General features: G+C 37.0%; 1 protein-coding gene across 8 annotated transcripts in view; it reads left to right on the top strand.

Moving 5' to 3' along the window:
* The window catches only part of GPHN (gephyrin), a 546,364-nt gene that overhangs the window by 289,310 nt on the left and 236,658 nt on the right, over positions 1 to 20,396 (top strand). For all 8 annotated transcript variants that reach the window (XM_068965812.1, XM_068965810.1, XM_068965811.1 and 5 more), the window contains one exon: positions 18,096 to 18,162. In XM_068965812.1, coding sequence (XP_068821913.1) covers positions 18,096 to 18,162 — 67 coding nt within the window. The remainder of the gene's footprint in view (positions 1 to 18,095; positions 18,163 to 20,396) is intronic.

The following is a 20,396-nucleotide window of genomic DNA, read 5'->3' as shown; positions in this document are numbered from 1 at the left end:
GGACGTTTGTCAGCAAAGTAACAATCTCTGCTTTTTAATATGCTGTCTTGGTTTGTCATAGCTTTTTTTCCAAGAAGCAAGCATCTTTTAATTTCATGGCTGCAGTCACCATCTTCAGTGATTTTGGAGTCCAAGAAAATAAAGTCTGTCACTGTTTCCATTGTTTCCCCATCTGTTTGCCACGAAGTGATGGGACTGGATGACATGATCTTAGTTTTTTGAGTTTTAAACCAGCTTTTTCTCTCTCCTCTTTCACTTTGATCAAAAGGCTCTTTAGTTCTTCTTCACTTTCTGCCATAAGGGTGGTGTCATCTGCATATCTGAGGTTATTGATATTTCACCTGGCAATCTTGATTCCAGCTTGTGTTTCATCCAGCCCAGCATTTCACGGGATGTACTCTGCATATAAGTTAAATAAGCAGGGTGACAACGTATAGCCTTGACGTACTCCTTTCCCAATTTGGAACCAGTCTATTGTTCCAAGTCCAGTTCTAACTGTTGCTTGTTGACCTGCATACAGATTTCTCAGGAGGCAGGTAAGGTGATCTGATATTCCTCTTTAAGAATTTTCCACAGTTTGTTGTGATCCATGCCATGAAAGGCTTTAGCATAGTCAATGAAACAGAAGCAGATGTTTTTGTAGAATTCTCTTGCTTTTTGTATAATCCAACGGATCTTGGCAATTTTATATCTGGTTCCTCTGCCTTTTCTAATCCAGCTTGAACATCTGGAAGTTTTCAGTTCACATACTGTTGAAGCCTGGCTTGGACAGTTTTCAGCATTACTATGCTAGCATGTAAAATGAGTGCAGTTGTGCAGTAGTTTGAACATTCTTTGGCATGGCCTTTCTTTGGGAATGAAAACTGACCTTTTCCAGTCCTGTGGCCACTGCTGAGTTTTCCAGCATTTCCTGGAATTTGAGTGGCATATTGAGTGCAGCACTTTCATAGCATTATCTTTTAGGGCTGGAAATAGCTCAGCTGAAATTCCATATCCTCCACTAGCTTTGTTCATAATGATGCTTCCTAAGGTCCACTTGACTTCATACTCGAGGATGTTTGGCTCTAGGTGAGTGATCACACTATCATGGTTATCTGGGTCATTAAGATCTTTTTTGTATAGTTCTTCTGTGTGTTCCTGGCACTTCTTCTTAATATCTTCTGCTTCTGTTAGGTCCATACCATTTCTGTCTTTATTGTGCCCATCTCTGCCTGAAATGTTCTCTTGGTATCTCTAATTTTCTTAAAGAGATCTCTAGTCTTTCTCATTCTGTTGTTTTCCTCTGTTTTATCCATTGATCACTTAGGAAGTCTTTCTTTTCTCTCCTTGCTATTCTTTGGAATTCTGCTTTCTGATGCATATATCTTTCCTTTTCTCCTTTGCCTTTCATTTCTTTTCTTTTCTCAGCTATTTGTAAGGCCTCCTCAGACAACCATTTTGCCTTTTTGCATTTCTTTTTTTCGGGATGGTTTTGACCACGGCCTCCTGTACAATATTAAAAACCTCCATCCATTGTTCTTCAGGCACTCTGTCTATCAGATCTAATCCCTTGAATGTATTTATCATTTTCACTATATAATTGTAAGGGAATTGTTTTTGGTCATACCTGAATGATCTAGTGGCTTTCCCTACTTTCTTCAATTTAAGTCTGAATTTGGCAATCAGGAGTTCATGATCTGAGCCACAGTCAGCTCCCAGTCTTATTTCTGCTGACTGTATAGAGCTTCTTCATCTTAGGCTGCAAAGAATATAATCAGTCTGTTTTTGGTATTTACCATCCATTGATGTCCTTGTGTAGAGTTGTCTCTTTTGTTGTTGGAAGAGGGTATTTGCTATGACCACTGCATTCTCCAATCTACTAAGGAGCTCATCATAGGCATTCTTTATTTCTCTTTCGTTGTTTTTTATATCTAGCATTTCTTTTTGTTTCTTTCTCAGGATTTCGATCTCTCTGCTTACATTGCCCATTTGGCCTGGCATGCTGTCTATTGGGCCCTCAGATACTTGTGTTAAATTCCTGTCTTATAGTTTAAACATCTCTGCTATGTCTGTTCTGTTAATGTTTGCTGTATCTTCAAATTTTGCTTTTTGTCTTTTAGATACCTTGTGGTTTTTTCTTAATAGCTGGAAATGAAATACTGGGTAAAAGAAACTGCTGTAATAGCCCCTTATTTACTTGGTGGTGAGATTTGGGGGGATGTATCTTGCTCTATATGGCTCCTAAGGTGGGATACTTTACCTTTTTTCTTTTTTTTATATATTTTATTTTATTTATTTATTTTGATTTTACTTTACAACACTGTATTTGTTTTGCCATATATCACCATGAATCCGCCACGTTTCTAATGTATTATTTAGAAACACTGTTTAAGGTGAAATGCGTTGGTTTTGACATGTTGTCCTTTTGCTTTCACTCACTTCAGTATATTTTTTTTATTTCTTTTGAGACTTCTTTTATCCATTGGTTATCAAGTTTATAAACTTGGTTTAGGGTTCCAGTATGTTGGATTTTTTTCTATTATCTTCCTGTTATTGGTTTCTAATTTTATCCTTTTGTGGTTAGAAAAGTTTTTTTAACTTTCTGGGGTTTATTTTTATGGTTCAGGATATGATATATCTTGGTGAATGTTCCATGGGCATTGGAGAAAACTGTAGATTATTTTTTCAGGTGGTGTGTTCTGTAAATGTCAGTCAGATCCTGTTATTAATGGCACTTTTGAGTTCTTCTATATCCTTGTTGATCTTCTGTCTAGTTCTATTATAATGTCTGAAAAACAGCTTAAATCAAAAATATACAAAGAGCTCCTAGTTATTTACCCCATTAATTTGAAGATTTATGTGCATGAAAAAAATGCATATGAATGTTAAGGACTTTATTCACAATTGCTAAAAGTTAAAATAAGCCAGGATATACTTTGGTAAATAAATGGGTAAGCAAACTATGGTACATCAATACAACAGATTACTATTCAGTGATTACAAAGAAATGAGCTATCAAGCCACCAAAAAGAAAAAGAAAAGCACAACCCATGGAGGATCCTTAAGTGCATATTGCTGAGTAGAAGAAGCCAGTCAAAAAGGGATTCCAGTTTTATGACATTCTTAAAAAAGTGAAATTATGAGGCATAAAATGATTTGTGACTGCCAGGGATTTGTGCAAAGGGGGAATGCATGGATGAGTCACATCAGATTTTTAGGACTATAATACTATGCTGTATGATACTGTCTTGGTGAAACATGGAGACATAACATTATGCATCTGTCGAAACTCACAGAACTTTATATCAGAAAGGATGCTTGCTATATGCAAACTTTTAAAAACCATTATTTAGACATAAAATAATGCAGACTCTTGATAAGAGAATCTAAATATCTTGCAAATAGAGGAAACAATATTACTAAAGGGGTTGGAAGGAAAAGACACTGACATAAATAACTTTGGTGTCATGACTGGTGTTTATGAGACTAAAGGTGAATGAAACTATACATACACACTTTTGTTGATAATGTTGTAATCCATGTTGCTATTTATTAACAATTCTGATGCTACTGAATTTGTACAGTTTGTTCTCAATTTGACATGAGGTTACTTCCCAGTAAACCCATTCTATCATAAGTCAAAAATGCATTTGACACATCTAACCTACCAAATATCATAGCTTGGCCTAGCCTATCTTAAATGGGCTCAAAACACTTAAATTAGCCTACAGTTGGTAAAAGTTATCTAACAAAAAACCTGTTTGTGGGCTTCCCTGGTGGCTCAGATGGTAAAGAATCTGTCTGCAATGCAAGAGACCCAGGTTCAATCCCTGGGTCAGGAAGATCAGCTAGAGTAGGAAATGGCAACCCACTCCAGTATTCTTGCCTGAGAATTCCATGGAAAGAGGAACCTGGCAGACTACAGTCCATGTGGTCTCAAAGAGCCAGACCTGACTGAGCAACTGACACACAAAACCTGTTTTAAGTGTTGAATAGTTCAAGTAGTTCATTGACTCCTATACTTAGAGTGGAAAACAGATGGGTTATAGGGATAAAGAATGTTGTAAGCTCACTGCTGCTACCCAGCATTAGGAAACTATATCATACTGTATATTATAGACCAGGAAAAGCTCAAAATTCAAAATTTGAATTATGGTTTCTGCTGAATATATATCATTATCACACCATCATAAAATCAGAAAATCATAAGTTGGAAATCATTAAGTTGGAGCCTTTACTGGAATTGAACAGTTGTGTAGGTGGATGATGAGTGGTGGGAACCACATTTCTTGCTGATACAGTAGGAAATCACATAGTTAAAAGCAAGGAGAGGAGGCTAGAATGATCCATAAGATATAATGAATTAGAGTTAGAGAAATCAGTATGGACTCATGTTTTGTTTAATATAGATATAAGTGAGATACCTAGAAATATTTGTAGATGTGTGTATATATGCATGTTAGCATGCACACATATGTTTCTTTGCTTTATTAGCAGAGAGGATCTAAAAGAAATAATACACCAGCAACCACAGCCATACCTAATGCTCAGTTCTTGATTTCTAATACCATTTGCCAGTAAATGGAATTTTTCCTCAGAAATGGCTGTTTCTAGGACTAGGGGAAGAAATACACAAAATGAGCCTAGTATCTTCTAGCGCTGGAAAGTAAAGAAATGCTCAAAAACAAAACAATCCCCCTCCCCCACATTATAGATGAATGTCACAAAAACATAGGACCCAACTGACAAAGCTTCTAATGGCCAAAGATAGAACAGTTTGAGCAGCAAAATAAAATAGTATTTGATTATTATAACTTAAAATATAAAATAAGTTTTCATGAGTCCATACTTATATCAAAGAATAATTGAATAAATTAATAGCGAAGAAAAGGAGACAGATCTCTTACCAAAGATTTCCAAATAATACATGTAAATATTCCACCCTAAGGAGGGGGGCACATAACCCCTCACTCTTTGGGAGGGCTACACACTGTAACTTCCTGAACAATATGTTTCCTATGTGCAGAAGTATTTTTAAAGTAAGCAGTGCCTGAAATATTACTCAACATGGATGAACCTTGAAAACATGCTAAGTAAAAGAAACCAACCTCAAAAGGCCATATTCCTAAATATATGGAGGAATTCATATATGATTCAATTTATGTGAAATGTCCAGAATATATAGGTCTATAGAGACAGGAAGTAGATTAATCGTTGCTACCAACCTAGATAGTATATTCAAAAGCTGAGACATTACTTTGCCGACTAAGGTCCGTCTAGTCAAGGCTATGGTTTTTCCTGTGGTCATGTATGGATGTGAGAGTTGGACTGTGAAGAAAGCTGAGCACTGAAGAATTGATGCTTTTGAACTGTGGTGTTGGAGAAGACTCTTGAGAGTCCCTTGGACTGCGAGGAGATCCAAGCAGTCCATTCTGAAGGAGATCAACCCTGGGATTTCTTTGGAAGAAATGATGCTAAAGCTGAAGCTCCAATACTTTGGCCACCTCATGCGAAGAGTTGACTCATTGGAAAAGACTCTGATGCTGGGAGGGATCGGGGGCAGGAGGAGAAGGGGACGACCGAGGATCAGATGGCTGGATGGCATCACGGACTCGATGGACATGAGTCTGAGTGAACTCCAGGAGATGATGATGGACAGGGAGGCCTGGCGTGCTGCGATTCATGGGGTCGCAAAGAGTCAGACACGACTGAGCAACTGAACTGAACTGAACTGAAGAGTAGGAGAAAATGTGGACTACTGATAGACATGTGATTTTTGTGTTTTTAGAGGAAGTAAGTAATATATTCTAAAGTTGATTGCATTGATGATTGCACAACTCTGTGAAACACACCAAAAATACAATTTTTTTATGATTTAAGTTAGATAGTATGTGCATTACATCTTAGTTAAGTTATTACAAAAATAAGTAAGAGAATTATTTTTAAATTCAAGAAAATACTTATCTAAGGAAAAATGGGACTTGAGATCATGATAAGGTACATACTAGTCTTTGAAAATATAGTAATAGCCTGTTTCTTAAACTAGATTGAAGTACCTAGGTAGCTTTTTTCCATTACTATCTACATTTTATACATATATTACAAAGCTTCTATGTATTTAATACTTAATATTAATAAAAATTTCTTTTTAAAGGAAAAAAAACTGTATTTTTCATGTTAATTTATATCCATGGCTACTGTGACAGATTTTATTTTCTTGAACTCCAAAATCACTGCAGATGGTGACTGCAGTCATAAAATTAAAAGATGCTTGCTCCTTGGAAGGAAAGCCATGACAAACCTAGACAGCATATTAAAAAGCAGAGATATCACTTTGCCAAAAAAGGTCTGTCAAAGCTATGATTTTTCCAGTAGTCATGTACAGATGTGAGAGTTCAACCATAAAGAAGGCTGAACACCTCAGAATTGATGCTTTTGAATTGTGGTGCTGGAGAAGACTCTATGGAGAGTCCCCTGGATTACAAGGAGATCAAACCAGTCAATCCTGAAGAAAATCAACCCTGAATATTCACTGGAAAGACTGTTGCTGAAGCTGATGCTCCAGTACTTTGGGTACCTGATGTGAAGAGCCAACTACTTGGAAAAGACCCTGATGCTGGGAAAGGATGAAAACAAAAGGAGAAGAAGGTAGCAGAGGATGAGATAGCTGGCTAGCATCACTGACTGCATGAATTTGAGCAAACTCCCGGAGACAGTAGAGGACAAAGGAGCCTGGCATGCTGCAGTCCATGCGGTCACGAGTCAGACATGACCTAGGGACTGAACAACAACAGCTAGTGTGATCAAGTTTAACATGGAATATCAAAATTCTGGTATTAATTGAGATGCAGATTTTAGTTTTTATCCAGTTATGTCCCATTTAAAAAATTATTCTTTGGGTAATTAAATTTCCAGAAAAATATATATTTTAGTATTAAAAGGTTACTGTTTCATTATATTCTCTGTAAGTCACTATACATTTAAAGATTATAACCTGTCTATTTTTCATTATCATTGCAACCATCCTAACTCACTTCTCATATTCCAACATTCTAACCAGGTTCTTTGTACCTCTTCAGTTTTCCACATTGCAGCCCAGAGACATCTTTTGAAAACACAAGTTTTAGTATGTTATTCCTCTGCCTAAAACTTCAGTAGTATCTCATTTTTTCTATGGATAAAGACTCAATTCTTTAATACAATTTTCCAGGGCCTAAATAAGTTGTCTCCACTAACTGTCTATTTAGCAGCATCTCCCACTGTTCTAGTTTGGGCTGTTATAACAAAGTACCATACACTGAGTGGCTTATAAACAGCATAAAGTTATTTCTCACAGTTCTCGAGGTTGGAAGTCTGAGAGTAGGGGGCAGCCTGGTCAGCTACTGATGAGAGCACTCTTCCTCATTGTACAGCACTGAGTCCTTTCTGTATATTCACATAGTGACAGGTGGAGTCTTTTTTGTAAGGGCACTAAATCACATTCATGAGAACTCTTCCCTTATGGCCTAATTACTTCCCCAAGGCCCCAACTCCTAATACCATCATACTGAGGGTTTGGGTTTCAATATATGAATTTGAGGAGGATACAAAGATTTACTCCATTCCACCCCCGCTCCAATTATTGTTATCACACACATCCAGTTCTCTCACTAGCTTCTGAGTCCTTTGTTCATGCCATTCCTCTGCCTAGAATGTTCTTCCCAGTCTAACTCTATAATACCTATTCTTCAGGTAGCAGCATAGGTTTTCTTCCTTCTAGAAGCCTTTAATAATCATCCCTTGCCCTTCCTAGCATAAGACTAAACTGCCCTTCCTGTCATTCTTATAACTAATAATATGCCTATAACTTAGTTAACTGTCTTAACACTTACTAATATTTTTCTGTAAATCTGTAAACTCCCTAGGGGGACACTGTTTGCTTATTGTGGTAGCCCCATTATCTAAGTAACACTACCTTGCTCCTGGAAGATACTCAGTGAATATTTGCTAAATGAATGAATTAATTTTGATAACCATACTTTCTATATATTAGGAAGATCTTTTTCAGTTCAGTTCAGTCCAGTCTCTTAGTCGTGTCCGACTCTGTGATCCCATGAACCTCACCACACCTGGCCTCCCTGTCCATCACCAACTCCCGGAATCCATCCAAACCCATGTCCATTGAGTCGGTGATGCCATCAAACCATCTCATCTTCTGTCATCCCCTTCTCCTCCTGCCCTCAATCTTTCCCAGCATCAGGGTCTTTTCAAATGAGTCAGCTCTTTGCATCAGGTGGCCAAAGTATTGGAGTTTCAGCTTCAACATCAGTCCTACCAATGAATACCCAGGACTGATCTTTTTAAATAACAAATTTATGTTGAATTATCCCACAATTAATCAGCAAATAGATTGAGGATTTTTTTGTACTTTTTTTTTTTTTACCCTGAATGGTCTCCATTAGATGAGTATATTTTGAAGTTAATGACAGTTCAGTCTATCATTTAGGTTTCTGTACTAGCTGAGCTTTCCTGATTTTTAAATATATTCTTATTTTGTTTAAAAATTACTTTTACATTACCATTTAATATTGAATATGTCTTACTATTTATGCATCTCCTCATTTGATACCTTTAAAGAAGACAAAAACTAGAATATTCTTTCAAAGGAAATAAACAGAAATCTTTATTCTGTTTCTGGTTAGAGTCATCTCTTTTGTTGTTTGTAGAGAGTGTTTGCTATGATCAGTGCGTTCTCTTGGCAAAACTCTGTTAGCCTTTGCCCTGCTTCATTTTGTACCCCAAGGTCAAACTTGCCTGTTACTCCAGGAATCTTTTGACTTCCTGCTTTTGCATTCCATTCCTCTGTGATGAAAGGGACATCTTTTTTTGGTATTAGTTGTAGTAGGTTTTGTAGATCTTAATAGAACCATTTAACTTCAGCTTCTTCGGCATTAGTGGTTGGGGCATAGACTTGGATTACTGTGATATTGAATGGTTTGCCTTGGAAATGAACAGATCATTCTGTCATTTTTGGATTGCATCCAGATACTGCATTTTGGACTGTTTTGTTGACCATGAGGGCTACTCCATTTCTTCTAAGGGATTCTTGCCTCACAGTAGTAGATATAATGGTCATCTGAATTAAATTCACCCATTCCAGTCCATTTTAGTTCACCGATTCCTAAAATGTTGATGTTCACTCTTGCCATCTCCTGTTTGACCACATCCAATTTACCTTGATTCATGGACCTAACATTCCAGGTTCCTATGCAATATTGTTCTTTATAGCATCGGACTTTACTTTCACCACCAGACACATCCACAACTGGGCATTGTTTTCCCTTTGGCTCCTCTTCTTCATTCCTTCTGGAGCTATTTCTCCACTCTTCTCCAGTAGCATATTGGGCACCTACTGACCTGTGGAGTTCATCTTTCAGTGTCATAGCTTTTTGCCTTTTCACATTGTTCATGGGGTTCTCAAGGCATGAATACCAAAGTGGTTTCCCATTCCTTTCTCCAATGGACCACGTTTTGTCAGAACTCTCCATCATTACCCATCCATCTTGGGTGGCCCTCCATGGCTTGGCTCATAATTTCATTGAATTAGACAAGGTAGTAATCCATGTGATCAGTTTGGTTAGCTTTCTGTTATTGTGGTTTTCATTCTGTCTGCCCTTTGATGGATGAGGATAAGAGGCTTGTGGAAGCTTCCTGGTGGGAGGGACTGGCTGTAGGTAAACTGATCTTGTTCTTGTGGGCAGGGCCATGCTCAGTAAATCTTTAATCCAATTTTCTGCTGATGTATGGGGCTATGTTCCTTTCCTGTAGTTTGGCCTTAGGCCAAACTGTGGTAGGGGTAATGGCAGTAATGGCAGCCTCCTCCAGGAAGACTTATGCCAGCGCGCCACAGCTCCCCCAGGACTATTGTAGTCAGTGCCCCTGACCCCACAGCAGTCTGCTGTCAACCCACACCTCTGCCAGAGATTCCCAGACTCTCACAGTCTAGTCTGGCTCAGTCTCTTGTGGGGTCACTGCTTCTTTCTCCTGGGTCTTCATGTGCACAATATTTTGTTGTTCCCTCCAAACATCTGTTTCCCTGGGAGTTCTCAATCATTTTGCCAGATCCCCAGGTTGGGAAATCTGTTGTGCATCCTAGAATACTGTAAAGGCAAATTTATACTGATAATAAATAGCAGTACCAAGATTCAAGCATAGTTCATTACAGTAGTTCTCAAGTGGAACAAAACAACTAGAGAACTTAGTAAGATAGTAAGTGCTGGATTGCACCCCATAGTTTTTGATTTAGTGGTTCAATCACAGTGAGGAAAGGAGAAGGGCAGTGTGGGAGGTTTTACATTTCTAACAGATTAACAGATTACCAAATGATCTATGTATGTTGTTGGTGCAGACACCACACATTGAGAACTATTGATCTTTCAGATTGTACCATCTTTCCACTGGGACTTATCTCACATTGCTCCTTTAGGTACAATGTACTCTGACTATATGAAGGACTTCATATACAGAAAAAGTACTTGGTGCTTTTTTTGTCTCTATGTTTTACTTTTTTCCCTCTCCACTTAAAGCTGTCCTCTTTTTCTTGCCTTTACCTCCCTTTTCTACCTATTAAAATATTTTCCTTTATAAAATCATTCAAGTGCTATCTCTTCCATAAAGACATAATTCACCACCATCACATAGACATTTACTGCTTTTATTTTGATCTCATGGTATTTTAGGATAATTTCTGTCATCACTAGTTGTTTATGTGCTTTCATGATCTGTGTTATAGTTGTAAACTCCTTAAGGAATTGGGTTGCATTTATCCCATAATACTTACTACAGGTTTAGTGAGTTTAACTTAATTAAACTTAATAAGTTGTTTGATAAATTTGGCATTCAGAAAACGAAGATCATGGCATCTGGTCCCATCACTTCATGGGAAATAGATGGGGAAACAGTGCAAACAGTGTCAGACTTTATTTTGGGGGCTCTAAAATCACTGCAGATGGTGATTGTAGCCATAAAATTAAAAGACGCTTACTCCTTGGGAGAAAAGTTATGACCAACCTAGACAGCATATTCAAAAGCAGAGACATTACTTTGCCAACAAAGGTTCGTCTAGTCAAGGCTATGGTTTTTCCAGTAGTCATGTATGGATGTGAGAGTTGGACTGTGAAGAAAGCTGAGCACTGGAGAATTGATGCTTTTGAACTGTGGTGCTGGAGAAGACTCTTGAGAGTCTCTTGGACTGCAAGGAGATCCAACCAGTCCATTCTGAAGGAGATCAGCCCTGGGATTTCTTTGAAGGGAATGATGCTGAAGCTGAAACTCCAGTACTTTGGCCACCTCATGCGAAGAGTTGACTCATTAGAGAAGACTCTGATGCTGGGAGGGATTGGGAGCGGGAGGGATTGGGGGCAGGAGGAAAAGGGGACGACAGAGGATGAGATTGCTGGATGACATCACCGACTCAATGGACGTGAGTCTGAGTGAACTCCGGGAGTTGTTGATGGACAGGGAGGCCTGGCATGCTGCGATTCATGGGGTCGCAAAGAGTCAGACACGACTGAGCGACTGAACTGGACTGAGAAATCAATTATAAGAAGAAAATTGGAAATTCACAAATATATAAAGATTCAACAACATGCTACTAAACAACCAATGGAAAGAACCAGGTCTTCATTTCGCTAGTTTTTTCTATTATCTTCTAAGTCTCCATTTCATTTTTCTTTTCCACTCTGGTCTTTGTTATCACCTTCTTTCCACTACAGGCTTAGTTCTTTTTTTTTTTTAATTGAGGGATAATTGCTTTACTGTTGTTTGTTAGTTTCTGCCATACATCAACATGAATCAGCCATAGGTATAGGTATGTACCCTCGCTCTTGAACCTCCACCCACCTCATCCCATCCCTCTAGGTTGTCACAGAGCCCCAACTTGAGTTCCCTTAGTCGTACAGCAAATTCCCACTGGCTATCTGTTTTACATATAGAGTGTATATTTCCATGGTACTCTATCCATGCGTTCCACCATTTTCTCTCCCTACCCCACACCATGTCCACAAGTCTGTTCTCTATGTCTGCATCTCCACTGCTGCCCTGCAAATAGATTCATCAGTACCATCTTTCTGTATTCCATATATATGCATTACTATATAGTATTTACTTTTCTCTTTCTTACTTACTTCACTCTATATAATAGGCCCTGGGTTCATCCACCCTATTAGAACTGATTCAAATGCATTCCTTCTTATGGCTGAGTAATATTCCATTGTACATATGTACCACAGCTTCTTTATCCATTCGTCTGTCGATGGACATATAGGTTGCTTCCATGTCCCACCTATTGTAAATAATGCTGCAGTGAACATTGGGATACATGTGTCTTTTTCAGTTATGATTTCCTCAGGGTATATGACCAGTCGTGGGATTGTTGGGTCATGTGGTAGTTTTATGCCTAGTTTTTTTAAGGAATCTCCATGTTGTCTTTCATAGAGGCTGTATCAATTTACATTCCCACCAAGAGTGCAAGAGGGCTCACTTTTCTCCACACCCTCTCCAGCATTTATTGTTTGTAGATTTTTTGATGATGGCCATTCTGACCACTATTAAGGTGATATGTCATTGTAGTTTTGATTTTTTTAAAAAATTCTTTGAAGTGTTTGTTTCTTTAAGCTCTTACCACTTTCTTAAAGTAGAGATTGAGCACTCTGAGCTTCCCTCTTAAAAGGAAGCTTGGGTTTATCTCTGAAAAGATAAACAAGATGGATAAGCCTTTAGCTAGACTCATTAAGAAAAAGAGGATTTAAATAAATAAAATTATAAATGAAAGAGGAGATGTTTTAACTGATACTACAAAAATACAAAGAATCATGATACTACTATGTACAATTAAACACAACAAACTGGACAACCTAGAAGATATGGAGAAATTGCTATCATCCACAAATCAATCAGCATGACAAGACCACAGGTAACATACTCAGTGGTGAAAAACTGAAAACTTTTCCTCTAAGATCAAGGACAAAATACAGACAGCCACCATTTCCACTTTTATCCAGCATAGTAATGGAAGTCCCAGCCAGAGCAATTAGACAAGGAAAAGAAATAAGTCATCCAAATCATAAAGGACTGAATGAAAATTGATATTCTTCTTTAAGGCACCTGGACCATTATTAAGAATATACCATATGTTGAAACACAAAACAAGTCTCAATAAATTTAAATATTACAATCATATTAGGCATATTTTTCACCACTATGCCATGATCAATTATTAATACAAGAAGAAAACTGGAAAAATCACAAATACATGGAGACTAAACAACATGCTACTGAACAGCTGTGAGTCGATGAAAAAATCAAAAGCAGAAATCAAAAAATACCTGACCACAAATAAAAATGAAAATACAATATATAAAAATCTATGGGATAGAGCAAAAGCCATACTTAGAAGGAGGTTTATAGCAATACAGTCTCCCTCAAGAAAGAAGAAATATCTCAAATCAAAAGTCTAACCTTATACCTAAAGGAACTGGGTGGGGTGCGGGGAGAAAGTCTAACATCAATATAAGGGAGAAAATAAAAATCAGAGCAGAAATAAATGAAGTAGAGACTAAAAAGGCGATAGAAAAATTTCATGAAACTAAGAAATAGTTCTTGGAAGAGAAAACAAAATTGGCAAACCTTTAGCTAGACTGGCTTATAAAATCAGAAATAAGGAGAAATTGCAAATAATATCACAGAAATATAAAGGATTATAAGAGAAGACTGAACAGTTATAGATCAAAAAATTAGGTAACCTCTAAGAAATGGGTTGATTCTTAGAATCATACATTTTTTTCAAGACAATCCATGTGAATGAAGAGATCACTCACTAGTAGGGAGATGGAAACAGTAATCAAAAACCTCCTAAGAAGTAGCATCCAGTACAAAACAACTTAATTGGTGAATTCTATCAAACGTTTATTTATTTATTTATTTATTTATTTATTTATTTATTTTTGGCCCCAAGGCATGTGGAATCTTAACTCCTGCCAGGGATTGAACCCTCACCCCCTGCATTGGAAGGTGAAGTCTTAACCACTGGACCACCAGGGAAGTCCCTGTCAAACGTTTAAAGAACTAGTACCAGTTCTTCTCAAACTCTTCCAAACACTAGAAGAAAAGGGAGCACTTATAACTCTTTTTATAAGCCAACATTACTCTAATACCAAAATCAGACAAGGACAACAAAAAGAAAATTACAGGCCAGTATGTCTAATGAACTTAGGTGCAAAACATCTAGACAAAACATTAGCAAATGAATATGTTAAAAGGATCATACACCATGGTCAAATAGGATTTACTCCAGGGATATAAAGATAGTTTAATATACACAAATCAATCAACATAAATACAACACTTTCACAGAAATGAAGGATAAAAATCATGATCATTTTATCAATAGATGCAAGAAAAAAGCATTTGACAAGAGTCAACACCTATTTATCATTAAAGCAAAATACAATGAGATGGAAGGAGCATACATCAGTATGATAAAGGCCATTTATGACGGACCCACAACTAACATACTCAGTAGTGAAAAACTGAAAGATTTTCCTCTCAGACTGAGACCAAGACAAGGATACCCATTCTTGCCACTCTTACTCAACATGGTGGTGAAATTCTAGCTAGAGCAATTAAGAAAAAGAAATAAAAGTCCAAATTGGAAAGGAAGAAGTAAAACTGTCAGTATTTGTGGATGACATGATTTTATATATAGAAAACCCTAAAGATTCCATAGAAAAGCTGTTAAAAATAATATTTTTATTATAAATTTATTTATTTTAATTGGAGGCTAATTACTTTACAATATTGTATTGGTTTTGCCATACATCAACATGAATCCGCCATGGATATACACACGTTCCCCATCCTGAACCCCCCTCCCACCTCCCTCCCCGTACCATCCCTCTGGGTCATCACAGTGTACCAGCCCCAAGCATCCTGTGTCATGCATCGAACCTGGACTGGCACTTTGTTTCATATATGATATTATACATGTTTAAATAATAATAAATGAATGAAATAAACTTGCAGGTTAAAAATAAACATACAAAAATCTGTTGCATTTCTCTACACTAAGAATGAACCAGCATAATGAGAAATTAAGAAAACAATTCATTTTACAATTGCAACAAAGAATTAAATACTTAGGAAGATTTTAATCCATGGAAGTGAAAAACTACAAGACATGTTGAAAGAAACTGAATAAGACACAAAGAAATGGAAAGATAGTCCATGTTCATGAGTTGCAAGAATTAGCATTGTTAAAATGTACGTATTACCTAAAGCAACCTGTAGATTCAATGGAATCCCCATCAAAATACAATGATATTTTTCATAGAAATAAAACCAAAAAAATCCTATAATTTGTAAAAAATAGCAGAAGACCCTTGGATAACCAAAGCAATCTTGAGAAAAATGATCAAACTGAAGATATTACATTCCCTCATTTCAAATTATACTACAAATCTGTAACAATCAAAACAGCATAATATTGGAAGAAAAGCCCAGAATTTGAGAGCCCAAAAGTAAACCCATAGATATATAGACAGTTAATTTGCAACAAAGGAGCAAAGCACATAAAATGGAGAAAGGAGTATTGGGAAAACCAGATAGCACATGCAAAAGAATGAAACTAGACCCTGTCTTACATTGTACACAGAAATTAATAAAAATGGATTAAAGACTTGAATGTAAGACCTGAAACCATAAAACTCCAGAAAAAAATCATGGGCAGTATGCTTTTGACATTAATTTTAGCAATATCTTTCTGGATATGTATTCTCAAGCAAAGGAAGCAAAATTAAAAGTAACCACATGGGACTACGTCAAACTAAAAAGCTCTGCACAGCAAAAGAAGCCATCAGCAGAATGAAAATACAGGCTACCAAATGGCAGAAGATACTTGCACATCATGTGTCTATAAGTGGTTGATACTCAAAATTTATAAAGAACAACAACAATTTTTTTTAAATTAAAAATGGGCAGAGGTTCTGAATAAACACTCTTCCAAAGCAGGTATGCAAATAGCCAACAGGCACATCAGAAGATTTTCCACATCACTAATTAGGAAAGTGCAACTCAAAACCACAAAGAGATATCACTTCATACCCATTAGAATATAACAGGTGTTTGAGAGGATGTGCAAAAAAGGGAACCCTCATACACTATTGGTGGCAGTGTAATTATGTGCAGCCACTGTGGAAAAACAGTATGGAACTTCCTAAAAACATTAAAAATAGAACTATCATTTGATCCAGCAATTCACCTTTTGGATATTTATCCAAAGGAAGTAGAATCACTATCTCAAAAAGATATCTGCATTTCCACCTTTACTGCAGCATTATTGCCAGGACCTGGAAACAACCTAAGTGTGCATTAATGGATGAATGGATAAAGAAATAGAGGTATATATATGCTATAGGATATTAGTCATAAAAAAATGGAATCTTGCTACTTGTAACAGTATGAATGGACCTTGAGTCTATTGTGCCAAGTGAAATAGATCAGACAAAAACAAAGACTATATGATTTCACTTGTATATGTGCTCTAATAATAATCAGCTCATAAACACAGAGGGTTGACTGGACTTCACTTGTAGCTCGGTCAGGAAAGAATCTGCCTGCGACGTAGGAGACCGCGGTTCTAGCCCTGGATCAGGAAGATCCCCTGGAGAAGGAAATGGCAGTCCACTCCAGTATTCTTGCCTGGAAAATCCCATGGACAAAGGAGCCTGGCAGGCTATCATTCCATAATATATACATATATCAAATCATCCTGTTGTACACCTAAAATTAATATAGTGTTGTCAATTATATCTCAATAAAAGGAAAGCTGTATGGACAGTTTTAAATAGCTATGAGCACTTTGTATGATAAGAAAAAACAATAAAATACAAGACAATTTTAGATTATTTCAAAAAGTTGAATAAGAAACTCAGTTAAAAGTTGTAGAAAAATATTCTTATGTGACTTACAACCTGAGTTATAAAATTTTAGAAATAGACTAATTGAATCTAGTCCTTTTGTTTTCAAATAATGCAAATTATATGTTACCAGGTCAGAGTCACATAGCCAATTATTGGAAGAGCATGATTCGAACTCTCATTTGAAATCTAGGCCTTCAACTCTTTATTCCAGCTTTCATACTTCTCAACTGCTTATGTTTTTTATCTAACCACTTGGTTTTAAAGTGACCTGAAAATTTACAGTGAACTTTGAAAGACCTTTATACTTTAAATTGACTCTTGTTTATCAATTTATCAGTTAATAGTTGCGGTCTCTAAATTCTCCCCAGTGCTATTGATTTATGAGAGACCTGTCTCACTTTTTAAAAGTTTATTTACTTATTTTAAATGATGGATAATTACTTTACAATATTGTGATAGTTTTTGACATATATCAGTATGAATCGGCCGTAGGTATATATGTGTCCTCTCCATCCTGAACTCCTCTGCTATCTCCCTCCCGACCTTATCCCTCCAGGTTGACACAGAGCACCAGCTTTGGGTGCCCTATATCATACATCAAACTTGCACTGGTTATCTGTTTTACGTATGGTAATGTATATGTTTCAGTGCTATTCTCTCAAATCATCCCACCCTCTTCTTCTCCCACTGAGTCCAAAAGTCTATTCTTACTTTAAAACTTATAGACTTCCTGAGAAGCAAGAGTGTAAACATCTCACTCAATGCCAGAGTGCCTTATGTGTTAGACTTTTGAACACAGACATTACTGTATTAGTCATTTTTAGTATGCTATCTCATTGAATTCTTAGAACTGTAAGAGATATGAAAAAGCTGAAGTTAGAGAAAGAAGATAATTTGGCCATTATTTCTTTAAAGTGGCTAATTTGTTCTGATATCATGTTCAGTGCATTTTTCTAATCCAGCACACTAACCATTGTTATAAAAACCTCAGCCAGAGAGAGTGCCCATTTTGTATAATACTTGGTAAATATTTAGCTGTAACAGTTTTATTCCTAAAAAAATTGTTCACATATAAAAACAATGATTGGTCTTTGTTGTTGAAAGTATTTAAACCAACCATCATGCTAAGTTAGTACTCATACAGTTTCTTTTCCCTTCCAGGCCTGTATGTGGAATCAGAGGGAAAACTCTCATAATTAACTTGCCAGGTAGCAAGAAAGGATCTCAGGTAAGCAGTCTTCAGATTTATATGGTTTAGTTTGAGAAATTTTGGCCAGCTGTGAGAGTTAGTCATACAAGAAGTTGGAGCCCTCCACAAGACCTCACTTCTGACACCACTTGCAGTTCAGTGCATTCCCAAAACCACCCTCTGTTTCAATAATTCACTGGATGGATTCAGAGAACTCACTGAAAGGTGGTATACTCATCGTTATGGTTTATTATATGGAAACAATACAGATTAAAATCAACTGGGGAAAGAGGTGCATAAGACAGAATAAAGAAATACCAAATGGAGAAGAGCTTCTAATATCTTCTCCCTGTGGAGTTGTGAACACATTACTCTCTGGGCATCAGTATGTAACGACACAAGGTTTATTGCTTATCAGGGAAGCTCTAAGTCCTTAGCATCCATAGTTTTTTATTGAGGTACTTCATATATTGCCCGTATGGCTGACCTTTAGTCTCTTGCATTTCCCAGAGGCCGGGCTAATACTTGTAGTCTCCAACACTTACCAGAGTCAAAAATCACATTTCCCAAAGTCTCCATAATAAATCACACTGTTAGACTGCCTGGTAGCAAAAGTTTCCAGACAGAAAAAAGGCACTCCTTTCATTTCCCAGTAACTAAGGGCATAGGCCAGATTCTCTTTGGATAAAGTTAAATTTTCATTATACAAGCTACCCCCTGGCCTATGGCTAAGGCTTTCTTACAACTGAAAAATAATATTTGTCTGGCTGAGCATCTATATTTACTATAGCATTTATATTATAGACATAACAACAATAGTAGTGTGAATATGCCTAAGATTTGGAGGAGCCAGAGAGAGATAGGACTAAAATCAGAAAAACGAGTAATTCATCCTCTAAAGCCATTATACAAATTTTCATATTTTTGTACTCATTTACCAATTTTCCACCTTGATCTTCTGTTACTGTACTGTATGATACATTCGCACAGAACTGTTTACCATAGAACAGTTACCAACAGTTCTCTTGCTCAGGCCAGTCATTTCTCATTGAGAAGGCTTCAACTCAGATCGCCAGTACACATGGCCATCAATATCAGCAGTATAATCTTACTAACAATGCTTGTATTATATCGTAGTACAGTAGTAAATATAATCTGAAAAATAAGAATCAAAAGATACTGAAACATTACTGGAGTCCTATACAAACAGTAACAGTTAACCTAGTTTCCATCGTATCACATGATCAAGATGTATCCCAGAGCGATGCTCCTCAGGTTTACAGACTTGTCAGGTTCCAAAAGCAACCTATGCCTTTTCCCTTTCTAGCATCTGCTACAGCTGAGCCAAGAAACAAAATCATCTCTTGTTTTAAGCTGCTTTTGAGGCACCAAAGTAATACTGGATTTCCCTGCTGCATAACCCCTTTAAACTCATTCCTTTACCTTCAACTAGCATTTCTCCTTCTCTCCATTTATATTCAAGCATTTCCTTAGAACATCTCGAATGAGACACTTGATTTGGCCACTGGGCTGGTCCAGATGGCCCATCGGAAATATTAGTTCAACAAGTACTTCCCTCCCAATCCATTCCATTTATTTAAGATAAGGTTACATAGGTACAGAGTTGGTGGGCAGTCTGAAACACCAGGCAATATAATTGCATTTACTCTTAAGCCCAATTTGGCCAGATGGAGTAAGACATAGTCTGCACCATCAGATCCTTAGGAATTCTGACATAAAGATTTAAAAGTATAGTTAACAGTTTCAGCCTAAGAATCATCACTGCCTCTGGCACCCACAGTTACAACCCTGGTCCTCAGACCACTACATCACATAGAAAAGAATAGTGTTCAGGTGATGTGGGGAAAAAGAAAAAGGACAATTGTAAACAGAAAAGTGTAGTTGTATACAAACATCCTTTTTCATCCCCCCTTAGCAGAAAAGCAGATGAATCTGTCCGGAGAGAACACTCACTTAACCTCCCTAATGTTGAGTACGATCATACACTAATGAAGGCTTTATGCATTTATCTCCTCCCATTTTAGACAACAAGTGTTTCAATTTCAGTTTCCTATCATATTATTGTTCTGAAGATGAAAGTGTGTTCCTTGGTCTAAAGATGTGTGCCTCCACAGTCACTGACACAATATCTTCTGTCCTGGTCCTTTTATAGTCTGTTGAGCATGTGTATCTACTCTGGAATAAACAAAGCTCATCCAGAGTAAGTGTCTATACCTAGTAGACCTCATTTGTAGCCTTGTACCCATTTGTAG

Source organism: Capricornis sumatraensis, chromosome 2, assembly GCF_032405125.1.
Source record: "Capricornis sumatraensis isolate serow.1 chromosome 2, serow.2, whole genome shotgun sequence".
Taxonomy (NCBI): domain Eukaryota; kingdom Metazoa; phylum Chordata; class Mammalia; order Artiodactyla; family Bovidae; genus Capricornis; species Capricornis sumatraensis.
The sequence above is the reverse complement of the archived record's forward strand: the minus strand, read 5'-3'. Positions and strand labels throughout refer to the sequence as shown.